This window comes from Suricata suricatta, chromosome 3 (genome assembly GCF_006229205.1).
Source record: "Suricata suricatta isolate VVHF042 chromosome 3, meerkat_22Aug2017_6uvM2_HiC, whole genome shotgun sequence".
Lineage (NCBI taxonomy): Eukaryota > Metazoa > Chordata > Mammalia > Carnivora > Herpestidae > Suricata > Suricata suricatta.
In genome coordinates this window covers 128,887,187-128,907,752 of record NC_043702.1, presented here as the reverse complement: position 1 = coordinate 128,907,752, position 20,566 = coordinate 128,887,187, and the positions used below count along the sequence as shown (strand labels likewise).

At 41.4% G+C, this 20,566-nt stretch overlaps 2 protein-coding genes across 6 annotated transcripts in view; both read right to left on the bottom strand.

The window, feature by feature from the left end:
• AXDND1 (axonemal dynein light chain domain containing 1) overlaps nucleotides 1–6,354 on the bottom strand; it is an 80,023-nt gene extending 73,669 nt beyond the window's left edge. The window contains exons 1-4 of the mRNA XM_029933358.1: nucleotides 6,308–6,354; nucleotides 5,779–5,946; nucleotides 1,525–1,697; nucleotides 608–711 (exon numbers count right to left, since the gene is read on the bottom strand). Coding sequence (XP_029789218.1) covers nucleotides 608–711; nucleotides 1,525–1,697; nucleotides 5,779–5,872 — 371 coding nt within the window. The 5' untranslated portion in view covers nucleotides 5,873–5,946; nucleotides 6,308–6,354. The remainder of the gene's footprint in view (nucleotides 1–607; nucleotides 712–1,524; nucleotides 1,698–5,778; nucleotides 5,947–6,307) is intronic.
• Nucleotides 6,355–15,781: 9,427 nt separating this feature from the next.
• SOAT1 (sterol O-acyltransferase 1) overlaps nucleotides 15,782–20,566 on the bottom strand; it is a 65,296-nt gene continuing 60,511 nt past the window's right edge. For all 5 annotated transcript variants that reach the window (XM_029935157.1, XM_029935156.1, XM_029935154.1 and 2 more), the window contains 2 exons: nucleotides 17,977–18,122; nucleotides 15,782–16,798 (listed from right to left, as the gene is read on the bottom strand). In XM_029935157.1, coding sequence (XP_029791017.1) covers nucleotides 16,742–16,798; nucleotides 17,977–18,122 — 203 coding nt within the window. In that variant the 3' untranslated portion in view covers nucleotides 15,782–16,741. The remainder of the gene's footprint in view (nucleotides 16,799–17,976; nucleotides 18,123–20,566) is intronic.

Below are 20,566 nucleotides of genomic sequence, written 5' to 3'. Positions count from 1 at the left end.
AACCTACAGAACATTCCTTTCAGGTGAAGTGATCTCACGAGGGGCAGACAACTGATAAATGGACCAGGCGGAGAAAATGAGCAGGCCACAATCTTCACGGAGAAGATGGCGACATTTAGAATATTCTTAGGAATGGTATAAAAACAACAAATAGTTCTTGTTGATTTTGATCTGAAACAGTGTAAAGGCTGAGCTTTCACTTTGAGGAAAACCAGGGAATAAGTACTCACTTTTCAAGGTTTTCATGAAGCTGTGTCACCTCACTCTTCTTAAAAGGACAGGTGAAAGAGGTACTAAAGGGACTCTTTCAGATCTTGTCCCTTTTACTAGGGGACAACAAGGGACAGAAGAGTGAGAGGACAAGCACAGAAAGGCTTGCAAAAAGCAAATCTAAACAAACCAAAAGCAGGTAGAGATAAGAATCATACACACAGGATGGTCCTGAACCTTCTTCAGACTGTATTCTGCTTCATCAAAAATACTGCATGCTTTAAACTTAAAATCTTTGATACTATGATTTTTCCAGTTGTGCAGCTCCCACAGAGATGAGGGAAAATGAGGAAACGACTCAATTCCTCTGCATCTACCCTACCAGCTGCCTCCTTACCTTCCAGCACCCGTTACTGAAACGGGATGGTCAATCAGGTACTTGAACTTAGTTCTTCGAATAGGGTGATGCCAGACTTGGTCAGCAGGACGTGGAAGAGTACCCTGGGGGAAAAAGCAAATACATGAATACACAGCAGAGGGCGCTCTAATCAAATGAAATCAATCCTTAATCTTATTCAATATTTACATTAAGGGCATTTGGATAGTGTATGGAGAAAAAGAGCAGAATTCTCATTTGAAACTACAGAGGAAAAGTAAAATTAGGACAATTCCAAAGTGAAAGAAAAATATCAAGACTAAGAGCAGTTATGATTACTTAGGTAAATCACATTTAAAAAAGCATTTCCTTGGCAACACTGGTGCAAACGATTTTAGTTTTCAAACTAGGAACTTAATTTTAAAGTATTTTGGAAGACAATCGAGAACATATAATGTTAAAAAAGAAACAACAGGCCCAAAATGGAGTCACTTGTGGTAAGCCCCACATCAGCAAACCAACACTTAAGTAGCACCTTACCCAACTGCAGTTCTGGCATCTCCCAGAGGGGCATTTTAAGCCCATCGGCTGCAAGTTTCTGATCAGCACAAGTGAGGTAATCAGCTTGACAGGCTCCCACCCGTCCCCCAAGGGGAAGACGACCTTGCCTGAAATAATCCTCTTTTGTTAATGGCTTCCATGTCCCTGCCCCCTTCTGCCAGTAAAAGCTCTCTATTTTGTACAGCTCCTCAGAGTTCCTTTCCACTTCCTATGTGGGATGCTGCCTGATTCATGAATTGTTGAAGAAAGCGAATTAGATCTTCAAGTTTACTCAGTTGAATTGTGGTTTTTAACAATAACATGCTCAGTAAATACTTAATGAACTGGATACCAAGAAGACATGTGTTCCCAAGTACTCCATGTATGTGTATGTTCACCTTCGGGGTTTTAACCTTCTTAGGAGGCAGTAAGGTATCAGGACAAGGACCAGCGTCCGCGGCAGAGCTCAGAGAAAGAAGAACTTCCTCAGGGATGAACTCATTTGGAAGGGATGCCAGAAGCGGTTCTGAATGATGCACCATATTCTTTTTCTCCTTTAGCTCAGGCAGTCCTAAGAAAGAAACGAAAAAGAAAAAGTGCTGTAATTTTTTGTAGACTTTGTTGCAGATGTCCAAGCTGCCTCTCAATACCATCTGTATGTTTCTAACACAGAAAACACTTGTTTCTGGTTGCCGAAAACATAACAATATTTTAAATGCTGAACGTCATCTTGTCAAGGAAAAAAACTCACATTGCCCGCCCTCCTCACCTTTACATCACACACAGCTTCAAAAACTGAGGCACAATTATTCCAAGTTCCAAACTGAAAATTAAATTCACTTCATTTGCTCAATTAAGTGGGATAGCCTTAAAATGATGGAAATGTCTACTTTCTCTTTGATGTGAAAATGACAAAAGTAATCTCTCCTCAAAACTGTCCAATTGTTGAGTAATTATTTCTGTGTGAATTCAAAGATGAGAATAATTTACACTAAATCGGGGCATTTGGACAGTGGATGGGATCAGCGCTAGGTTTAAGAGTGAAAGCAGAATGAGCAGGGTTGGAAATGAAGAGAGCGGAACCATTCGCATAAACTGGCAGAGGAGGAACAGCACGAAGAACGTTCTATGCAGCCTGACTAGGGCAGAGGAATCGTGAAGATGGGGAATGGGGACAAATAGGAAAAGGCCTCCTATGAAGGCAGTCAAGGAGGGTTGGGCTGTCTCCGTTACAGAATTCTCCACTGATCTATGTCCCTCACAAAGTATGGCTTATGTTAATATCTACAGGGAGGTGTAGCAAAACTGCTCAAGTTCACATTATCAAATCTCTTGATTGTTTGAAAACGAGTTAGAGTATCACAGCAGGGCAGAAAAAATGCTGGTGGGGCTTTAGCACAATCTTCCCTAAAAACAAGATGAAAATGTTGTAGGGAGTTTAGTGTGGGAGTAGGAATGAGTCTAGCTGATTCTCATTTTAGTACAGATCTGTATTTATCTGTGTATGAATGAAAATCTTAAATAAGGAATTCTTGTCTTTTAGAGTAATTACTAAAACCGGATACAAACTGGTTTCTTAAAGTCAGAGACCAGGTACCAAAAAAGCAGTTTCATGCAACTATTCATACTCAAAATGGGTGAATTTAAAACAATATAAAACTGGGGACCCTGGGCAGCTCAGTTGGTTAAGCGTCAGACTTGGCCTTGGTATGATCTCATTGTTCATGAGTTCGAGCCCCTCCTTGGGCATCGCTGCACACAGCCCGCTATAGATCCTTAGTTCCCCTCTCTTTCTGTCCCTCCCCGGTTTGTGCTTGCTCACCTTCGTGTCCTATCTCAAAAAAATAAACATTAAAAAAAATTTTTAAATAATAAAACAATATAAAGCTCATTATCATTTGAGGCACCTGGGTGCCATAGTCAGTTAAGCATGGGACTCTTGGTTTCTGCTCAGGGCATGATATCCTGGTTTCATGGGTTTGAGCCCTGCATTGGGTTAAAAGAAGTTATTCACCATAATAAGTGGGATTTATAGCTGGGGTCTAGGGCTGGTTCAATATCAATGGGATTCATCACATCAATAAAAGAAAGGACAAGAACCACATGATCCTCTCAACAGATGCAGAGAAAGCACTTGACAAAATACAGCATGCTTTCTTGATAAAAACCCTCAAGAAAGTAAGGAAAGAAGGATCATACCTCAAGATCATAAAAGCCATATATGAAAGACCCAATGCTAATATCATCCTCAATGGGGAAAAACTGAGACCTTTCCCTCTAAGGTCAGGAACAAGACAGAGATGTCCACTCTCACCAATGTTATTCAACATAGTGTTGGAAGTCATAGCCTCAGCAATCAGACAACACACACACAAAATAAAAGGCATACAAATCGGCCAGGAGGTCAAGCTTTCACTCTTTGCAAATGACATGGTACTCTATACAGAAAACCCAAAACATTCCACCAAAAAAAAATGCAAGAACTGATCCAGGAATTCAGCCAAGTGTCAGGATATAAAATCAATGCACAGAAATCAGTTGCATTCCTGTACACCAACAATGAAGCAACAGAAAGAGAAATCAAGGAATCGATCCCATTTACAATTGCACCAAAAACCATAAAATACCTAGGAATAAATCTAGCCAAAGAGGTAAAAAAATCTATACACTGAAAACTATAGAAAACTGATAAAAGAAATTGAAGAGGACACACAAAAAAATGGGAAAATATTCCATGCTCCTGGATAGGAAGAACAAATATTGTTAAAATGCCAATTCTACCCAAAGTAATCTACATATGCAATGCAATCCCTATCAAAATAACATCAGCATTCTTCACAGAGCTAGAACAAACAATCCTAAAATTTATATGGAACCAGAAAAGACCCCAAATAGCCAAAGTAATGTTGAAAAAGAAAACCAAAGCAGGAGGCATCACAATCCCAGACTTCAAGCTGTATTACAAAGCTATAATCATCAAGACGGTATGGTACTAGCACAAGAACAGACACTCAGATCAATGGAACAAAATAGAGATCCCAGAAATGGACCCACAAACATATGACCAACTCATCTTGACAAAGCAGGAAAGACTATTCCATGGAATAAAGATAGTCTCTTCAGCAAGAGGTACTGGGAAAACTGGACAGCCACATGCAGAAAAATGAACCTGGACCACTTCCTCATACCATACACAAAGATAAACTCAGAATGGATGGAAGACCTAAATGTAAGGCAGGAAGCCATCAAAATCCTCAAGAAGCAAGCAGGCAAGAACCTCTTTGACCTTGGCCGCAGCAACTTCTTACTCATACCTCTACAAAGGCAAGGGAAACCAAAGCAAAAATGAACTATTGGGACCTCATCAAAATAAAAAGCTTTTCACAGGGAAGAAGACAATCAGCAAAACTAAAAGGCAGCCGATGGAATGGGAGAAGATATTTGCAAACGACATATCAGATAAAGGGTAGGTATCCAAAATATATAAAGAACTTATCAAACTCAACACCCAAGAAACAAATAATCCAGTGAAGAAATGGCCAAAAGATGTGACACTTTTCCAAAGAAGACATCCAATCCAGACGGCCAACAGACACATGAAACGATGCTCAACATCACTCATCAGGGAAATATAAATCAAAACCACAATAAGATACCACCTTACTCCCATCAGAATGGCTAACATAACCTCAGGCAACAACAGGTGTTGGTGAGGATGCAGAGAAAGAGGCTCTCCTTTGCACTGCTGGTGGGAATGCAAACTGGTGCAGCCACTCTGGGAAACAGTATGGAGGTTCCTCAAAAAATTAAAAATAGAACTACCCATGACCCAACAACTGCACTACTAGGTATTTACCCAAGGGACACAGGTGTGCTGTTTCAAAGAGGCACATGCACCCCAATGTGTATAGCAGCACTTTCAACAACAGCCAAAATATAGAAAGAGCCCAAATGTCCATTGATGGATGAATGGATAAAGAAGATGTGGCATACACACAGACACACACACACACACACACACACACACACACACCACACACACACACACCACACACACAGTATTACTTGGCAATCAAAAAGAATGAAATCTTGCCATTTGCAACTATGTGGATGGAACTAGAGGTATTATGCTAAGTGAAATTAGTCAGAGAAAGACAAATATATGACTTTACTCATAAGAGGATTTTAAGATACAAAACAAATAAATATAATGAAAGGGAAGCAAAAATAATATAAAAACAGGGAGGGGGACAAAAACATAAGAGACTCTTAAATATAGAAAACAGAGGGTTACTGGAGGGGCTGTGGGAGGGGCGATGGACTAAATGGGTAAGTGGCATTTAGGAATCGCTCCTGAAGTCATTGTTGCACTATATGCTAACTTGGATGTAAATTTTAAGAAGTAAAAGTTAAGAAAAAACTTATCATTTGAAAAATTAGTCTTTAGGTGGAGTAATGAGGCAGGACTCTGACTCAAAAATACTATAAATGGAATGGCTTTTGATTTTATTGAAACAAGTGTATTGGAAAAATGCAACTAATTAAGGCACCCTGAAATCTCAGATTCTAGAAAAGACTGAACAGACTGTGGATTGTGAGTTCCGACTAGGGTCATGATCACTGATGTCTGTGGGATCCATGAGGAACTTTACCTGTCTCTTCTTTGGCTGCTGAGACTTTTAATTTTTTTCCCTCAGGTGTTGACATGGAGGTTAGCAATGTGAAGGGCGCTTTCGGAAGAGACATAATAAACAATGCCTCCTACCACTTTCTTTAGTAATTTGGAAAGTCCCTCCAGAAAGCTAGCTTGTCACCCCTTCCTGCAAGCAAAGAGACAGACACAGACAGACCCATTAAGAGCTAATGTTAAGATCAGAGGTTATAATTCATAATTCATCTAGCGTGGGTTTTCCTTCTTCGGGGAGACCGCCTCCTTCTATCAAGTCACCTGACGCCACTGAGAAACCTGCGGGTGGGTCAGGGTCTGGGTCCAGGCGGGGAAGGACTCCCTCGGCCCACCCACCTATACCCGCCCCTTCCGAATGGCGTCCCTCGCTCCAGGCGGGGAACTCGGTTCCCAGGCTCCCGACACGCAGCGTCCTTGAGCACGCCAGCTCCGCGGACTCGGCGTGGGGCAGGGTTGGCGCCAAGGAGGCAACGGCCGTGATGGAAAACACTCACTTGCAACCAGTACTGGTAAATTGTGTTTCCCGCCCGACCTCTGGTCGCTTCTCCCTTTCCCGGAACGCCTGCGGGTCGTCATAGAAACCCAGGACCCCAAGCTTTCACAACCCTCACTGGAGGCTGTCTTGGGCAGTGCCTAAAGAGCGGGGACTGAGCTAAGAAACAATCCCAACACTCGGGGATTCCGTGTTTTTCACCGCGGCATAGGTTCATCAGCAATCGAGAACAAAAATATTTAATCGGGCCGTTCTCACGGAGTGCAAAAGTATCTAGAATCCCGGTGCTTTCGCCCGCAGGTCGTCGCCAGTGCGCAGGCGTAGCAGCCGCCGGGTCGCTTTCCCCCTCCCCCGGGGAGGACCTGTGTCGCTCCCTATCGCAGGCATCGATGGATTGATTGGAGCCGGCATTCCGTAAGAGATTTGTTTTTCTATCGATCTCTCCCACTTTTATGTTGTTTTGCATATTTTCCTAAAATCCATATTCAAGGAAAGATTACGTAATCACAAGCTCTGGGTTCCCAGAAGTTGAGGCTTCCCTGAGGATGCTGCCCCTGGCCATGACATCTCCATCAAGTCTTCGTTGGGCACTTAAGCACGGACCTCTGCCCCCGCCCCGCAACCCACCTAGCACACTGAAAGCGTTCTTAGGTCTAGGCTTATTGTGGCTGGAGGCAGGGAAGGAGACTGTACTTTAGGCGAAATCAACCCAAGTAAAATCGTTGGGTCTTCTTAAAAACCGATGTTCTCGGGGAACTGAGAGGAGGAACTGAGATCCCAGCCCCTTACTGCCACCAGGGATCATTTTCTGTTAAGATGGAGCCTTAATGCCAAACAATGATGGTGGAATCCCAGTGTCTGGGTGACTCTAGTCTAGCAAATACATTTTAGAAGGGAAGGTAACTTCTCTTGTTCAACAGCCCTATTCCTTAGTACAAAGCACAGCACAAGCCTGGCCCAAACACCTTCAATACATGGTGTCTGAAAATCAACTGGACAGTCTTACTGTCCTGTGCTGATGGATTTGGTTTCTAATTACCAGGGTAATAGCAATGAAAACTATGAGCAAAGTGCTGAAAATAGGAACAGCACAATCTCTGTGGCCCCTTTTAATTCTTCTGGTCAAACACCTTGGCTGTCTGAGCATTTTAGCCTTTAGCCCTATACCATCACCCTAAATTTTCTCTAGATTTTCCAACAATTAAAATACACACACAGCACACATAGACTGGCAATCATCAATACTGGTTAGCGCAGAAGCAATGCAGAAGCAGGTGAATGGTAATTTTCCTGCAAAGTGTATTTGCCTTTCTCCTTCCTCACCGGTGTGGTGACTCTACATTTCTAGTTTGGAACCATAAGGAGAAGACTGAACTTAAGAGGCCCTAAAATTACAGCACTCAGGTTATACAGTTTATCAGCCTTTGAGTACTAGAAGAACAAAATAACTCATCTTTTATATTCTTAACCTAGCTTTAAAAAAATGTAAGAAGGACATTGATAGAAGAGATGAAGACCAGTGAACAGATTCAAGAGATAGAGTAAAATCTCGGGTTGCCTAGGTGGCACAGTGGGTTAAGCATCCAACTCTTGATCTCAGCTCAGGTCATGATCTCAGGGTTCCTGGGACTGAACCCCACCTCAGGTTCTTGGCTGTCAGCCTAGAATCTGCTTGGATTCCTTCTCCCTCTCTCTCTCTCTGCCCCTCCCCCGTGCACTCGATCTCTCAAACTTATAAAAAAAAAGGAAAATCCATAGGTTTGGGGAAGTAATTGGCTCTGTCGTATGAAGAAAAAAACAGCAAACGTTACTTCTACAGCAAACGTTACTTCTACAGCAAACGTTACTTTTCATTTTCTATCCTGTGCAAGTGTGTAGTGATTACACAGGCTGTTTCCTGAGCAAAGTTGTAGAAGTGCATGAAGTAGTGAGCATGTGAACAGAACTTAAGAACATTAAGTAAGACCATAGCTACCGACGAATACAGTTGCTATCCTTGGGAAATTTCTCTCGTAATTTTGAATGCTAGTGAGGGAGCCCTAAAGTGGACAATGGTAAAATATTATTGAGGCCTTTGATGGAAAATATCACAGCAAAGGGCGCCTGGGTGGCTCAGTCAGTTAAGCTTCCAACTCTTGGTTTTAGCTTAGGGCATGATCTCATGGTTTCATGAGTTCAAGCTCCACATCGGGCTGTGCACTGACAGTGCAGAGCCTGCTTGGAATTCTCTCTCTCTCTCTCTCTCTCTCTCTCTCTCTCGCTCTCGCTCTCGCTCTCGCTCTCGCTCTCGCTCTCTCTCTCTCTGCCCCTCCCCCACTTGCTGTCTCTGGCTCTCTCATACAAATTTAAAAGAAAGAAAGAAAATATCACAGCAAAATCCAAGATGAGCAGGTAATAATTTTCCTAAATAGAAAAACCTCACGATAGTAAAAATGTCAGCCCAAGTTATAAGCGGGGCTAACTTAGGGCCCCTGGGTGGCTCAGTTGGTTAAGCATCCGACTCCAGTCATAATCTCCAGGTTTATGAGTTCAAGCCCCACATCAAGCTCTGTGCTGACCACTCAGAGCCTGGAGCCCGCTTTGGATTCTATGTCTCCCTCTCTCGCGCGCCCCCCCTCCCCCCGCTCACTCTCACTGTCTGCTGTCTCTCTCTCAAAAATAAACATTAAAAAATGAAAAATAAAAATAAGCAGAGCTAACTGAGCTTGCTGGCACTGGCTGACTTCTGGGGCAGCTTAACACCAACTCAGCTTCAACTGGACATGATCTCAGAACCAGTCACTGTGATCACCAAACATGCCCTCAACTGGGAAAGAAAACAACCCCCCCCCCCAAAAAAACAACAAACAGTGGGACTGTTTGCACCCATGTCCTTCGTACCAACTCATTTTCTAAATGTGTGGACAGGGATTGCACACCCATCTGTGAGCGCTTAAGTGTAGCATGCATGGCTCCCAGAGGGAGTCCAACTGGGACGTAGGTCAGTATTTGTACTTAATATAAAGAACGAAGGTATCAATAAATGTTGTGAAGGAGACGCTAGGAAACAAAAACCAGGTACTGCCCAGCTAAGGGCTTCTCAGGGGAAGAGGAACTTAGGCTGTCTTAATTCTGTCACTAATTCACTGGAGGACCCTCCTTCTGACTCCACATGGGTGTGCCTACAGCAAGAAATATGCCTTCGGTTTTGTTCACAAGCATCTCTTCAGTACAGAGCACAGTCCCTGGCACCTGGCGTTGATGCAGTCTAGAACAAACTCCTCCTTCCTATCATACCATAAATTGGGCTTATGCAGAGCAAATCCAGTCAGTAACTGCGCCTGCCTGAGTACCCCACTCCATGTGTGATTTCTCGTGGTGTATTTACAAACTAGTGTGCCAGTTTTATTAACCAGATCTATGAAACTAGGTAGTTAAGAGCCCAAATACAAGCCGAGCCAGAAGGTCAGGACCCTTAACTTCAGTAAATTCCTCAAGGAAACCGGCCACACCGTGGCTTTGCCCTTGGTGCCAAGGAATACTCACTTGTTCCAAGAAACAGGGTGGGAGGGGGGCATCGAAGGGGGAAGGGACTTCCCCTGCCCACTGCTCTGGTCCCACAGAGGCAGGTGGGTAGAGCTAGACTATGGAAGACTAGAGAACTTCCTGGCTTGTTTTCATGCGAAATGCTTTCATGGGAAGAGTGTTGTGGTAGCCAATCCTCGTCGTAATGGGTTTCTATGAGGAGATTCTTTGGAGGAAGGAAAGCAATGGATCTTGCTCCAAAATCAGTTTCCCCAACTCTTGTCTGAAAAGGCACACTTCCTGACCAAGAGATTTTCCACCTTTCATTAGAAAACGAAGTCCATTTCTGCATATTTAGAAACAGTCATTCACAAGTTTTAAGAGGCCAATAGCAAAAGGACTCAAGGAACAAATAATGACCACAATGAAAAGCAGAGGCTCCAAGTGTCAGTGTCACAACTGGGCCTGTCTGTCACCTGGCCCCCCTCCATCATGCTGGATGAGAAAGCTGTGCTTTGCCTTCTCTTTGACTATCTTCGACACGTAAAGCTGCCGGACATTGAGATGAAAAACATTTATTATGAAACATGTAGATGATAAGGAATAAGATCTGCATTTACCACACTCTTCAAATATGCAATACTTTGCCATTTTTGTAGGTAGAGTCAACGCAACGACAGCTCATATTAAAGAAAGTGATGATGGGGCGCCTGGGTGGTTCAGTCGGCTAAGCGTCCGGCTTCAGCTCAGGTCATGATCTCACAGTTCCTGGGTTCGAGCCCCGTGTCGGGCTCTGTGCTGACAGCTAGCTCAGAGCCTGGAGCCTGTTTCAGATTCTGTGTCTCCCTCTCTTTCTGACCCTCCCCTGCTCGCGCTGTCTGTCTCTGTCTCTCAAAAATAAATAAAAAACATTAAAAAAAATTTTTTAAAGAAAGTGATGATGCTGGTGATTCGAAGGGGGTGTGGGGATGGGGCTCGGAAATTCAGAAAAGAGCAAACACGACTGAATGAGAAAAAAACATGTTTAATCGACCTCAGGTTTTCCACGGCCCTCCTGCCGCGCTCAGAACACGATGGATCTGAAGCACAAGCTGGGCAGGTGTAGACCCAGGAAGGAAGCTGCCGCGCTGGCCCGAAAGGCAGAGCCCTGGGTGGAGCCTGAGCTCTCCTCTTCCCCCACCCCCCAAGAACTGGCACATTTGTACACGGGAATCTGCATCGTATCCCTAATCAACTGGACGCACAGACTTCGTGCTTCAGAATGATTTAAAACAATGAGAAAGGTACATCTACCACTTCACTCAAGCAAACAGGCACCACAAACACAAGGGAGTATCTTCTACCGGCTTGCAGGTCAGCACTCCGTCGGGAAGGGCATCCTGACAGCAGAAATGTGAATGTAATGCAGAAACAAGGAAGGAACCGTTTAGAACAATGGAATACAGCAAAGGCAGTCTGGGACTTTTCAGAAACTGTATCGCTTCTCAAACCCTTTCTTTTTCTCAAATCCAAATTAGCCATTTAAAAGTCTTTATCATTTATGGGGTCATCTGGGTGGCTCAGTCAGTTTAGCGTCCAACTGTTGGTTTCAGCTCAGGTCATGATCTCAGGGTCATGAGATCAAGCCCCGATTCAGGCTCTGTGCTGGGTATGGAACCTGCTTAGGCTTCTCTCTCTCTCCCTCTGCTCCTCCCCTGCTTGCACACATGCTCTTTCTCTCTCTCAAAATAAAAAAGTCTTTATGCTTTACAGAAAAAAAAAGGAAACTTTATTAGGAACTATGTAGATTATATAGATTGTACAGCATTCCTACTAACCTAAAGCTGATCAATTTTATCATTATTGATGTTCAAACAGCATTAAATTATGGTAAGAAAGCACTGGGGCAAGCAGGAAGGCCTCGATTCTCCCTGTTTCAACCAGAGTTGAGGCCGTGTTTTACCCCCTTCATAAACTGGGCGCCAACACTCTATTACGTGATAGACTGGATAGAAAATTTAGTGCTGTCAGAAACTACTCATATGCTTATATAAGCTTTACTAACAATACTCATTTTATTCCTCAAAACCTTTAGGTCCCAGTGTCTTCAATTTCTGAGCCATAAACATAAAGCCTGGAGACAAGACATGTAGAGCAATGTCTAAGATCTTTCTAGGATAGTATATATGCATACACATATAAACTGTATTATATAAATGACATAAGTCACATAAAATTTTGCACAAGATTAGTAAGCAAGCCCATTACACATTATTACCAGAAGTATCTTTGATTAAGAATTTTGCCTTCCAAGACTTTAAGCATTCTTTACACTGGCAGAAGACAGACCTCATTAATTTCCTTCCTCGCCATAAATTCTGAAATTAAACTATAAAATATACACATTAGTTCTAACACTTGACTTAAATACATACGTAAAAGCAGGCATACTTTTCTTTTTAGAAGCTTACCCTTATGCTAAACAAGATAAATCTGAAAGTAATTTTGGAGGCGGGAACATGGGTGCCATCAAAGTCTTGTTCAATTCTTGGTAGTTCCATTTTGGGAGAGCTTATAAATCAGTCAAGGTATGATGGGGCCTGACATCCTCTCGTCTGTTTAAAAGCACGTATTCTCAGGAGGGTGCAGCATTTGAAACATTCACATTTTTAAAAGATTCTAACAAGAGGATAAGGATTCAGAGTTAGACTTTATGGAGGGTAAGAGGATAATAAGGCCCTTTTTCTGCCAGGGCTAGCTAGTGCTTTGCAACAACCCTATGAGGTAGTTCGTTGTTACCCCATTTCACAGATGAGGAAAACTGTGGCTCTAATAAATGAAACAACTGTGCCCACCATCACGCTGCCAGTAAGTGTGGAGCTCTCTGTGACAAATGCAGCACCAGGGGCGTTCTGACTGCATATCCTGGGTAGGAGGCGACAGGTGCACCAAGCACGGGGCTCCAGCCCTGCACCCCGCTCTCAACCAGAAGCAGCTATATTTTATCTGTTTTGCATGCAGGGCTCAAGTGTAACAATTTACTTTTTTAATGGTTTCATAACTAAAACAAATGCTACATCAGGCCACTGATTACTACAGTTGTAGTAGTTTGCCTTCATTATCCACCCCCCCATCCCCGCAAAACAATAAACTTTACTCAAAATTACCTGTGACCACACAAAACAAATGTATCTTTTTTGCATAAAAGACCTCAACAATTCATAAGTTGTATCTTTTAAGCCTACATAGCCCACATGACCAATCTTTAAATACACAATGTTCTGTTAGGCTTTCTATAAAGACTTCAGGAGTCCATTTTTCAGGCAAGTATAATTTTAAAATTCAATGAAAACTGTCTATACTAAATAAACTACTTGTGTAACGTATTTGTGTTTGCAGTTACAGAATAGTTACACACTACACCTTAGTAACCTGCCAATGTCACATATTTTACCATACAACTAAAAGGAAGAAACATTTCCCCCACTTCTTATGCTTCCAAAAGCAAAAAGTAGTTACTGACATGTTTGGGGGGGTTTTCCCCTTTCCTCAGCTTCCAATGCAAACTCCTCACTGGGGCTCACCTCTGTCAAGTGCAGTATTTCCTGCCTGGGGCTTTGCAATACAAGTCTGACAAAATCATGTGTGCTCAGGCAGTAATTTAGGCTTTACCTTATTTGTGATTGCTATCATGGACTACCATAGCTAACAGGTATAATTCTACATCTTATTTAAATTTTGTGAATTTGGGGGCGCTTGGGTGGCTCAGTCGGTTAAGCGTCTGGCCTCAGCTCAGGTCATGATCTCACGGTTCGTGGGTTTGAGCCCCGCATCGGGCTCTGTGCTGACAGCTCAGAGCCTGGAGCCTGTTTCAGATTCTGTGTCTCCCTCTCTCTCTGCCCATCCCCTGCTCACACTGTTTCTATCTCTCAAAAAATAAATAAAAGACATTAAAAATTTTTTTTAAATAATAAATTTGGTGAATTTGAATTTTTATACTACCTTTTCCCAGTAAAGTCCACTATGAAACAAACAAAAATAGTAGTTACTGAGAAGTCACAAGCAGCCTCAATTTTCTCATTAAATTCTAACATAAAGCAAGCAACTTTAGGCAACTGCAAGAGATTAATCTACCAGAAAAAAAAAAAAAACATTTTCCTTCACTATATAGAACTGAAAATGAGAGCATCTAACATATGTGACAAAGGTAGAGATTTAGCTATTGTTTTGGCAAAAACACAATAATAATAGTAGCTATTCTTAGAGGAAAAGGGGCGCCTGGGGGCCTCAGTAGGTTAAGCATTGAAGTCTTGATCATTTCCGCTCAGGTCATGACCTCACAGTTTGTGAGATTGAGTCCTCCTCCAGACACTGAGCCCCATATGGGGCTTCATGCTGACAGAGCAGGGCCTGCTTGGAATTCTCTCTCTGCCCCTCCCCAACTAATGCATGCACACACCCTCTCTGCTCTCTCAAAATAAAAAATAAAGAAATAAAGAATACTTCTTACAGGAAAGAAATTTTAAATTCTTTCCTGTTCATAAGGAAAAAAGTATTGTCCTGTAACTAACTTTCACTGCTATTAGCAAGAGGGAAATTCAATGAATCATCCTGAAACATATGGAAATTTTAATTTATTTAGGAGCAGAGGTAGTGGTGGGTTTGCTTGGGCTTTTTTGATGTTTGCTTATTTATTTTAAGAAACAGCGACAGAGCAAGGGAGTGCACAAATGAGTGGGGGCGAGGAGCAGAGAGCGAGAGGGAGAGAGAATCCCAAGCAGGCTCTGTGCCGCCAGTGCAGAGCCCCATGCGGGGCTCAATCTCATAAACCAGGAGATCATGACCTGAGCCGAAATCAAGAATCAGACACTCAACTTAATGAGCCACCCAGGCATCGCAGTAGTGATTTAAAGACTTGCTAAAAGCAGCTAGCAGTAAGGCCATGGCTATCAAAGTAGCTTCTTTCACGTGTTTGTGAAAATTTCTTAGAACATTCTTATCATTCTGGAGTCTTTAGTTCTAAGCATATTTGTTGTCACATCAAAGTCTCTGGACAGAAAAAAAAATCACAATAAAAAGAAGAGGAGAGCCTTAAAAAAATAGCCTTGATCAGTCCAACAAATACAGTATCCAGACTCCATCCAATGCAACAAAGTCCTCTCCAATGAGAGTGTAACATTCACAGCACTTAAGAGAAATACAGATCGAAGAAGTCCGTTGTCCCACAGATCTACCATTCCATAAACAGACGACTTACTCAAAAACAAGTCTTTGATCAATGTGGTTTTCTTAACTCCCTCATCATATTTAAAAGTTATAAACTCAACTGACTCATTTTAATAAAAATGCCACGAAGTGCAAGCTATACTAAAGCAGCCTGTGGAGGTGACGGCTGCTTGACAATCACAAGCCCTGTACAGACAAGTGCCGCATGGAAATATGTGAGCTTTTTAAAAAAAATAACTTCCTGTTCACATGCATTTTTGTCTGTTAAAAAAACTGGATTTGGTGTTTGAGAATTGCCTAAACCCATCTGGATCAAAGGTACTGATATAAAGTCGGTAATGGGGCTGGGTGCTTGCAGCACAAATTCAGGTGTGACCACTAACAACGTCTGTTTACCTTCTTATGACACTCAAACAGACTTGAAAACAATTCCAGGAAGATGTCCCAAAACTTTTTGGATGGAAGTAGGGCTGTTATGATACCAAGATGACTTCTCAAGTTGGCTATGCCAGATAAGAATCCTCTTTTGGGTAAATCTTCAGTCTCGCTTGGTTGAGTGGAAACTTGAACTACATGGTCTCAGATATTCCGTTCAATGCTTGGTCTTTACAAACATCATCACAGCTCATATATCAGCAATGGGCATCATATAAGATGGAAACATCACATAATAAAGTACATTTTTTTAAATGATCACATATTAATTTGTTTCACCTAAAGCATACTACCATTAAAAATGTAATAATTGAGCAATGCAGAAGCCAGCTTCTGGATCTTTAAAAATCAATTTAATATTAATGAAGGTGATTAATACTTACATGTCACAGACTTACTAGTCTGCAAAATATTTCAAGTCAGTATTTATTAAACAGTAAGTATACCAAAGGGTACTTCTGAATAATTTCCAAAAAGTTATTACCTTAAAGTTTAAACAAAACAAGTTATGTTCCACATAAGTTCCATGATAAAATAATTTAAACACATGATTGATTCAGCAAGTCTTTAAAAAATTGCTTTGGAAACTGTAAAAGGAAATGTTTTCTTTGTCCTGTGTCACTTCTTTCATTTTCCCTTCCTACTTCTATTCCCCTCAGTTTATAATATTTCGGATGTAAACTCAGGAATTCAAAGTGAAAGGTAAAATTATGCTTCACATAAATCATGACCTATACTTTATAGAGAAAACAAGGCAAAAACTGAATAGAACTGAATTTTCAAAATAAAAAATACAATTAGGATGTTTAACAAGATTATCTTTGGAAACTGGTTATTTCCGCTCTACTAAAAACAGCAAAATGTTCCACATTATTTTTTCTTTCCCAAGTACACAGTTAATTAGCATACATTCCAACAATGTGCATGAAAAAATTTCTAAGCCTAAAATATTTAAATGACTTCTTTGTGTTTTGGCTAATTCAGTGGCCAAGGAAACATGACGTTTAGTCATGATGTTTAGATGGAGTCAAAAAACAAAAACCCAGCAAAAGTCTGTCATTATGCCATCTATAAGTCTCCCTTCTCCCAAAAAGGTAGGAAAAAGAAACTTCTTTAAGTGCACAAGATTCCAGTAAACTTCCAACATCTCAGCTGACCTAGGAACGGAGTGAGCCATCTGTAAAGCCTGGAGTGGTCCAAATAACACAGTAACAGCTGGAAACAGATGCTGGCCCCAAATCAGGTGGAAATCCCATCTTCAGTGTCAAGGAATGAAACAGAGTCCAAGCTTCTAAAACACGTACCGACAAGTCCAGGAACGTGGACGGATATAATCCAGAAATGTGGGCTTCGATGGGGAAGAGAGAATGGAAGAGGTTATTTGCGTGCGCCGCGAGCACGAGGTGGTGGGGTAACGAGTGGTAATGTTCCACACCGCACAGTTCTACGATGCCTCCCAGCACTTCCATAATCTCTAAGCTAAAAGCAGCTCACAAATTCATTCATTATTATTCACAAATTCAGGTTCATTATTTTTATCTACAACACAGATTACCCTGATAGGTAAAAGGCTTACATTTAGTGATCTAAAATACAAATGGTGGTAGGGTAGGGATGATAAAATATATATGCCAATTACTGTAATACGAAGTTGAAATTACTAAATTAGCTAAATGAGAACAGAGGAAGCACTGTGAAAGGTCAGAAATGGGAAAACACTGGAGCACGAATTTGGAAAGGCTGGGAGATGTTGCCTCCAAACTGGATTTTGAGAAAATAAAATGTGACAGGTAGATCTGGAGTGCAGAGAGCACCATAACCAGAGACAGGCCAAAGCAGCTAGTTCAGATGCAAAAAGGGGGTTAACAGGAAATAAGGAGGGAGCATTGGGGCAGCATAATAAAAACAAGACAGTAGGAGAAGCTTTGGGAGAGAAACTGATTAACTGGACTATAGCCATCTTTAGTTATAGGTACCTGTGAGAAATACAAGTAGAGAGATCAAAGAGGCACCGTTAAATATTCGGGAGTTTTCCATACACAACTAAAAGTGAAGGTTCTAAAAATGAGAATCTTATATAATTACAAATAACAAAAAAAAAAAATCAAGGGAAAAGGGACCCTAGACATAGGAGTGTAGCTGGACATTTTCACAAAGAGTTCATTATTTGGGGCCAAAGTGGTGGCAGGTGGGGTATACATGCCGTTGAGAAGATGCTGCAGAACACGTACATTTTCAGGACACAGGAAGAAAATTAGAAGACACTAAAGAAAAAGCAGTAAAATGGGGGGGCGGGAAGGAAGACAGAGAGAAAACCAAAAACTATGAGTGCTCAATGTAAACAAAACCAGGAAAAAGAAAAATTTCAAAGACTGTGCAGTAAGATCAAATGATAAGCTAAGCCTTTTACTCCTTACTTCCCTCATCTGGCATCATCTCTACTCTTCTCCTTAATATTACCCACCAACCCTCACAACCAGGGGGCGAAAACACTCCTTTTCCACTCCAGCCTGAATGCACACTCACGTTTTTCAGAGGACAGTGCTGACGTGCATACCACTCTTGGGAATAAAAGCACAGCATGACTCCATTGCCCGCGAAAAGGGAAGTCCACACCATAACATTCCAAATTGGCCTTTTCCGACTATCATTGACAATGAAGTTGAAAGCCACTGAAGTTACAAAGATGGCAAAAAAAAATGTAACAATCTGTCAGGAAGTAAGTGGTCTCAGATATATGCTCACAATGAGCATCAACTGTGAGTGTACAAGTTTTATTCTGACCACCGGTCTTAAAAGTGAAAATGAAACTTCAGAGTTAAAACTTAACAGTGATAACTGGAAATCAAATAATATTTAGAGCAGGTGAAAACTTATTTCATGGAAACATTCATATTTAACCTTGTCCCCCCTCCACACACCCAAAAAAGGGCCCATGTTTTTCAGGGGGGGAACACTCTGAGTTGTTTACAGTTGTCATGACCTCCCAGATTACTGTTGTCATTACTCTTCAAGGCTATTTATGTTCATTCCTCTACTTCAGAGGGTAAACATCCTGCAACAGAGTGTGTTTTAGTTACTCAAAATCAATGTTGTAAGCATCTCATAAATACTGCCTCGAAATGGTATTACTAGTATCTGGTTTTCTACACTGCCTTATATATTTTTCTTTTTTATTTAAATTGAAGTTAGTTAACATAGTGTAGTATTGGTTTCAGAAGAACCCAGGGATTCATCACTTACATGTAACACCCAACGCGCATCCCAACAAGTGCCGTCCTCAAGACCCATCACCCATTTAGCCCACTGCCCCACCCAACACCCACCAGCAACCGTTTGTTCTCTGTATTTAAGAGTTTCTTATGGTTTGCCTCCCTCTGTTTTTATCTTACATTTCCTCCCCTTCCCCTACGTTCATGTTGTGTTTCTTAAATTCCATGAGTAAAGTCAATGAATTTATGTTCCTATGACAGACTTATTTAGCTTACAATATACTCTAATTCCACCCGTGTTGTTGCAAATGGCAAGATTTCATTCTTTTTGATCACCAAGTAATATTCTGTTGTATATATAAACCATGTCTTCTTTATCCATCCATCTGTCGATGGACATTTGGGCTTTTTCCATAATTTGGCTACCGTTGACAGCGCTACTATAAACACTGGGGTGCATGTGCCCTTCGAAACAGCACACCTGTATCCCTTGGGTAAATACCTAGTCCAATTGCTGTTCCAGTTTTAATTTTTTGAGGAAGCCCCTTAACTGTCTTCCAGAGTGGCTACACCAGTTTGCATGTCCACCAACACTACAAAAGGGTTCCCCTTTCTCTGCATCCTCACCAACATCTGTTGTTTCCTGAGTTATTAATTTGGCCATTCTGACAGGTGTGAGGCGGTAGGATCTCATTGTGGTTTTCATTTATATTTCTCTCATGATGAGTGATATTGAACATCTTTTCATGTGTCTGTTAGCCATCTGGATGTCTTTTTGTCTATTCATGTCTTTTGCCCATTTCTTCATTGGATTATTTTTCTAGGTGTTGAGTTTGATAAGTTTATTATAGATTTGGATACTAACCCTTTATCTAATATGCCATTTGCAAATATCCTCTCCCATTCTGTCAGTTGACTCTGGCATTGCTGATTTGTTTCTTTCACTGTGCAGAAGCTTTTTACCTTGATGAAGTCCCAATAGTTCATTTTTGCTTTTGTTTTCCTTGCCTCCAGAGACATGCCTAGAAAAAAGGTGTGGCAGCTGAGGTGAAAGAGGTTACTGCCTGATTTCTCCCCTAGGATTTTGATGGTTTCCTGTCTCACTTTTAGGTCTGTCATCCATTTTGAATTTGTTTTTGTGTATGGTGTATGAAAGTGATCGTTTCATTCTTCTGCACGTCACGGTCTAGTTTTCCCAGCACCATTTGCTAAAGAGACCGTCTTTTTCCCATTGGATACTCTTTCCTGCTTTGTCGAAGATTAGTACACCATAGATTTGTGGGTCCATTTCTGGGTCTCTATTCTATACCATTGATCTGTGCATTTGTTTTTGAGCCAGTACCATACTGTTTTGATTATTATAGCTTTATAATAAAGCTTAAAGTCCAGAATTGGGATGCCTCCAGCTTTGGGTTTCTTTTACAACATTATTTTGACTATTTGGTGTCTTTTCTGGTTCCATACAAATTTTACACGTGTTTGTACTAGCTCGGTGAATAATGCTGGTGTTACTTTGATAGTGATTGCATTGAATGTAGATTGCTTTGGGTGGCATAGACATTTTAACAGTATTTATTCACCTAACCCATGAGTGTGGAATGTTTTTCCATTTCTTCGTGTCTTCCTTAATTTCTTTCATAAGCTTTCTATAGTTTTCAGCAACAGATCTTTTAGCTTTCTGTTTAGGTTTATTCCTAGGTATCTTAAGTTTTTGGTGCAATTGTAAATGGGATTGATTCCTTGATTTCTCTTTCTGCTGCTTTATTATTGGTCTATAGAAATGCAACCAATTTCTCTACATTGATTTTATATCCTGCAACTTTGCTGAATTCATTGATCAGTTCTAACAGTTTTTTGGTGGGATGTTTCAGGTTTTCCACGTGGTGTATCATGTCATCTGCAAA